Genomic DNA, 6234 nt, shown 5'->3' with positions numbered 1-6234 from the left:
CCTGACGCACGCACCGTGCGTGCAAATTACATGCGACCTCAACAAGAACACCAGCACCAGGGGTCCATGCAGATTCAAATCTTCTACCATAAAAAAGAGATCTGTCACCAAATGAGGTCTCTGAAAAGAAATTTAAGTTATCGCGAAACAGCGGACTCTTTTCAGGAATCGTAAACATTCTCCAGTCGTCCTTTCAACTGGTTGTGATAGATCACTCCAAATCTCCAATTATTAAAGCGAACAAAAGAGCAAATCGAAACATGCTGCAAAAGAGCAAAGATGATGCAGGCATGGCAAGGATAGATTATCTATCAGGGCTGCTTTTTTGCTGCACGATCTTCCTTTTTCCGCGGCATGACCTTGCAACATGACCTTCACAATATTGGCCCTTGTCACGGCCGGCCGGGATGCTTACTATGCTAGTTAGCTCCAAGAACATTTCGATGTTGCAACAGTTGTGCACGCATATGCAGTTGATTAACTAGCTACTGAACACATTCGATGTAATTACTAGTATTATACTATACCCTGCACCGTCTAGGCTCGATCTTATACAGCGCCACCGCCGCCATTTTTGTGGACAGAGGACAGCTCGAGCTCCTTCTCGTGGTCGTCGTCCTCCGCGAACTCCAATGGCTTCATGGTGTAGAAACGGAAGCATATGAGATAATAGACAAGGTTGAGCAGCATGAGGCAGGTGACGAGCCAGTAGTAGGCGTCCAGCCTACCCCTGTTGATATTGTCCTGGAGCCAGTCGCCGCTTCCCCGCGTGGCGCTTTGTACTGCCGTGACGAGCACTGTTCCCATGTAGCTACCGAGGGAGGCGGAGAGCCAGAAGAGCGCGGCGGCGGTGCTGCGCATGCTCTCCGGCGCCTGGTCGTACAAGAACTCCATGTGCGCAACCGAGGAGAACCCATCCGCCACGCCGTGGATGGCGTACTGCGGCACCAGCCAGAACACGCTCATCGGCACCATGGTTGCCGGTGTGTCCAGTAGCCCGTGATCGGCAGCGGAGCCCCGACGTTTGGCCTCAACGAGCGCCGCCGAGGCGACACCGAGGATGGAGATGGCGAGGCCGACGGCCATGCGCTGGAAATAGTTGATCCCGGACGGAAGGCCCGTGAAGCGGCGCGCGATTGGCACGAAGGCCCGGTCGTAGAGAACCAGTGTGACGAGCATCGCGACGGTGCTGAAAATGGACATGGTTGCCGGGGGGATCTGGAAATGCTGGGTCATGTGGCGGTCCATGGTGCGCGCCTGCATGATGGCGAAGCTGTTGTTGTGCGAGCCGGCGGTGACGAGCAGGATACCAGCCGACCAGATGGGCAGCATGCGGATGAGTGACTTGAGCTCCTCCACGCGGTGTACCGTCGACAGACGCCACATGTCTAGCTTGCCGGAGCCCGCTGTGTCTGCCGGCGTCACGATCGCCGCCCGGTCGAAGAAACTGAAACCACACATGTACAAAACATATATCATCATATAATACTAGTATCTTGCATATAATATTTGTATCATACTACTAGTATTAGTATCATTATGTTTATTGATTTGTAGGATCTTAATGTAAAATTGAGTATTTGACATTAACTTTCTGGTACCATTATGAACTCTCATCATCAATTACTCACATCAGCTTTTCTAAACATATGAAGTACTCCCTTTGTTTAGAAACGTGAGATGTTGGAGTATTTTAGTCGGTTCATCCATTTTAATTTGTATTTAGTCTATTTTTATGTGTAGATTCACTCACTTTAGTTTGTATCTAGTCTATTTTAAAAATATCTAAAATGTTTTACATTGAGTGAGTAATATGTAAGAAATTAAGACGCACACGTATGTCGAAAGCAAAGAGCGCGCACCCTGCTTTCGATTTGGATTTCTTCCTTTGTCCACTGATAATGTAAACGCCACCAAAAGCACGTAGCCGACGCGCCTAACACCATTCGTGCACGCCGGCTCCGAGCTACGTCACGTCATGTGCTACGCGGCTTAATTTGCGAGAGGGAAATGCATGTGTGAGGACAAATTAATTTGTCACTTACGTGAGCTGGTTGGTGTGCAGGAGCCTGCCGTTGGTGGAGATTAGCGCGTCGAGGTCCTTGTCCTGGTACAGCATGCCGGGGTCCTCCGGCAGCGGGGCGGCCCGCTTCTTGTACGCAGCGGCGACGACCTGCGCCACCCGCGTGAAGGGGCTGCCGCCGGGCTTGAGCCGGACGTAGAGCGGGTAGCCGAGCACGAAGACGAGGATGGAGACGAACATGGCGATGGCCGGGATCCCGAAGCCCCACCCCCACCCCACGTTCTCCTGGATGTACACCACCACCGTCAGCGCCAGCAGCACGGCGAACCCCATGGTGAAGAAGTAGAGGTTGAAGTACTGCCGCTTCTGCCCCGCCACCGCCTCCGCGCCGCCCGCTTCATCACCGTGCTGCTCCTCCTTCGGCTGGCTGTCGAACTGGTCGGCGCCGAACGCCACGACGCACGGCCGGATCCCGCCGGAGCCGAGGGAGGTGCAGAGCAGAGAGAGGTAGAGCACGGCGAGCTGCAGCCCGTTGGCGCGGCGGCACGGTGTGGCGGGAGGGGAGCAGGGTCCGGGCCGGAGTGAAGGGACGAGCGCAGAGACGACGAGGCCGAGCATGCCGAGCTGGAAGAAGACGGAGCCGGCGATGATGGTCCAGAAGCGGCCGGCGAAGGAGTCGGCGGCGAGCGCGCCGAGGATGGGCGTGAGGCTGGAGGTGCCGCCGAAGTTGGTGAGCGTGTTGGAGGCCTCCACCAGCGGCAGGTGCAGCTCCTGCGTCAGGTACGTGATGAGGTTCGCGCCGAAGCCCGCCGTGGCGAACCTGTCGCAGACCTCGTTCACTGCAGCAAGGTCGACAGACAATACAAGCGATGAGAACATCTACACACTAAAACATAACTAGATACATCTATTTTTAGGCAATTATTCTGAACTGGAGGGAGTATCTTCATTCAGTTTTGTTCTGTCCTTAGAGTAATAAAATGTCCGTAGGGTTATGTATGTGAGAAAAATGCTGCAAGATGCTCCCTTTAATAGCAAGAAATTAGAGAGAAACAAAGTTACTGGGCAACCGCGAGGCGATTGATTCAGATTTCCGAAGACAGCGAGAAGTACGTCTTAGTACAAACAAAACATATAAAATGCAGAGCAACCATTAGCTCTTAATCTTCGCTGGCTGGATGCGAACACAGCTTTGGTCAGAGGTGAGCTCAGTTGCTGACCAAATTAATGGAGAACTGGACAAGGTACAACCAACCATCTTGGTGCGAGGATGCATGAACTCTACAATGTTGGCTCTGCTTTCCCTAGATTATTGAAAAATGCTCATGCAAGCAAGCTGCAGCGCTGCACGATGCTCACCTAGTATGAACGGCATGGTCCGGAAGCCACCCTGCTTCCTCTTCGTGCGGTCTCCACCCCTCTCACTGTCCACCGTTGTGGTCGCCATGGCCGGAGATCGAGAGCTCAAAGCCCAAGACGATTAACGCAGGCGCTGCTTGAAGCTCTAGATCGTTAGCGGGAAGAAGCAGGCAAGATGGGACTGTGGCCTTCACATGCTGCTACATGTGATGGGAGGATGGAGCCAGTTTATATAGACGCGCCGTGCCTGCAGCGTTGCCCGAGAGAGTAGCAGCTGGTGGAGGCCGACCACCAGTCACTGTAGACTGTTGATTCAGACTTACGATTTGGGATTTTATCGGATTGGAGGGGAAAATGGATGGATGGCTAGGAAATTATACGTGATAGTGGGCTGGTCATAGCGAAGCATTATCCGTAGGTTCTTTCCTTTTTGTGCCGTTCCAATGATCGCATCCGGATATCCAGGGAAAAGGAGCTAGGGTTTCCAGAACTTGCCACCGTCAAAGGTTATTCGATCTGCCTCATTTTAGCTTTCAAAGTAGAGGTGGTTGAAGGCTTTGGTAAGAGACACACGCTTGAGTGTACTGGTATGTTGAGCAAACCAAAATTGCAATGTAGCACACTTAAAGTAGATACCGGCACCGCAAAACATGCAAAACAACAAAATATAAAACCGTTCTTTTACGTTTTGGAGCACAAACATGATCGATTAGATACCATAAATATGTTTTTGGGAAACCTCAAAATGGCCTCCCAAAATCGCCCATACTCGGTACGAGTGGCTAGGTGGCGGGAGGGACACTGCAGCCCCTTTTTGTCGCCATGACCTGCCATCATTGATCTCCTCGCCGTTGATCTGTCCTTCCTCAGTGTATTTCCCGCCCCCACCCCCTCCTTTGGGGGCCAAAATCTATCGGTAGCGGGCTGAAGAAGACAAGGTAGCCGCATTACATGGTCCCACGCATCCTCCACCAACGGATTTCGCGGCTCCCGCGTCAAGACCCCTCCATAGCTCGATCAGAAATGACGGTAGGGCCCCACATGTGTTTGGTGTAGTGCCGGATAGGGATGAATTACCCTAACTATCCGCATTATTTTGTCAAACTATATGTGAATGCTTGTTTGATCTTCTATTGTCTAGTATGAATTTGCATTCGATTCGTACTTCGTATGTCAATATGTAGAAGCAAAACGAAGTTGACATTCATAGTGCGCCACTAGACGTCGATCAAGACTATGATGCCCAAGAGGCCAAGGAGGTGGACGAGGACGTGCTCGATGCTTCTCAAGCAAATGGAAGATCAAAAGGATGTGCAAATTACAAACCGAAAACATTGGGTTGGTCAGCGCATGAGAGAGTGTGTCACCAGATACAATGACCGGAAATGATGAAACCGTAAAAATGTATTAGGAGAGAATCAAGAAAAAATTCATCAATTCATGTTGCCGCCTATGTCGGAACCATCAACCCACCACAGGAGATCTCTGCGAGGCAAGTGAAAGAAGCTGCTAGAGAGTTATTGCTTCACCCATAGCCTAGTCGCCATGGCAAGAATGGTGCATGGAACACAAAAATTATACCATTAGAAAGTATGAAACCTAAAGTTTATAATGGTATATTTTTTTATAATATATATCTTATGTTAAGTTAGTCAAATTGAGAATCTAGATATACGCGCGAAGGGAGTATTTATGCTTATGCTCTCAAGCTGACATCTCTTTGTAGTTATTATGCGGGTTTTGAACCGTCTTCTAAGTCCCCCGCACTACAGGAATGCTACTCTACGCCGACGGCCGGCTGCCCTCGGCGTAGCCACGCCTTGCCCTCGGCGTAGGCTACGCCGACGGCAGCCCTCGGCGTGTCGCCTCGGCGTCTGGGTCCCTCGGCATTGGTAGGTGGGCCGTCGGCGTAGAGCTAACCCTCGGCGTCCTGGCTCTATGCCGACGGTGAAGAAGCCCCTCGGCGTTGACGCCGTCGGCGTAGCGTGGCGGCGCGTCGTCGGCGTTAACGGAGCGGCCGGAGACGCCGACGGCCAACCCCTCGGCGTAGAGAGACGGGAGAGGCGACGTGGCGCACGGAGGCGCACCCCAGCCGGAGGCTATGCCGAGGGCAACCCCCTCGGCGTATGCATGCCCCATGCGGCGCCACCGTGGACACGCGGCAGCACTCGGCGCGTCGGGCTACGCCGAGGGCAACCCCTCGGCATAGACTCGACCATATGGCCCTATGCCAGGGTCTATGCCGACGGCATTACCCTCGGCATAGGAGCCTGCCATTTTTTTTTTGTTTTCCAGTTCCAGTTGCAATGCAATCCAGTTCATATAATCGACCAAATTCACATAAATATCATATAATCGACCAAATTCATCCAAAATCGACCAAATGTACCATAATTCATCCAAAATCACCATAATTCACATAAATAGCATGAAATCCACATAGTAGCATACATGGTGCAGGTAGTAGCATACAAGAGGAGAGTGCCATGTCATCCAATACATAGTAGTAGGTAGCAAATGATGGAAAGCAAGAAGCCCGGTGCCGACTAGCGGAGGAAGGACCCGGGCGGGGTGTGTCCGCCCACATCGTTGGCGAAACGAGCAGCTCGGGGTTTCGCTCCGGTAGAAGCTGCAGAAGAACCACCTGGAGAAGGACCGGTAGCACGCCCAGGAGAAGTCGACGGAGAGGCACCGGGAGTAGTCCCAGGAGTAGTCGACAGAGAGGCACCAGCAGAACGCCCAGGAGACCGACCACCTTCATGAACCGGTGTGACGGTGCGGGTGCGAGGGGAGGTGATGGAGACCTCTACGCCGAGGGCCAGGTAGACGCCGACGGCGGCCCTCGGCGTAGG

The 6234-nt window shown here is 52.5% G+C and overlaps 1 protein-coding gene across 1 annotated transcript; it reads right to left on the bottom strand.

Moving 5' to 3' along the window:
- Positions 1 to 255: 255 nt before the first annotated feature.
- On the bottom strand, positions 256 to 3536 carry LOC124650045 (protein NRT1/ PTR FAMILY 3.1-like). The gene is made up of 3 exons (XM_047189613.1): positions 3383 to 3536; positions 2046 to 2862; positions 256 to 1447 (listed from the first exon to the last, which is right to left on the bottom strand). The coding sequence occupies exons 1-3, from the start codon at positions 3468 to 3470 to the stop codon at positions 550 to 552; spliced, it is 1803 nt and encodes a 600-aa protein (XP_047045569.1). The 5' UTR covers positions 3471 to 3536; the 3' UTR covers positions 256 to 549.
- Between the last annotated feature and the right edge of the window lie 2698 nt (positions 3537 to 6234).

This window comes from Lolium rigidum, chromosome 4, assembly GCF_022539505.1.
Source record: "Lolium rigidum isolate FL_2022 chromosome 4, APGP_CSIRO_Lrig_0.1, whole genome shotgun sequence".
Taxonomy (NCBI): Eukaryota; Viridiplantae; Streptophyta; class Magnoliopsida; order Poales; family Poaceae; genus Lolium; species Lolium rigidum.
This window is presented reverse-complemented; position numbering and strand designations above follow the sequence as displayed.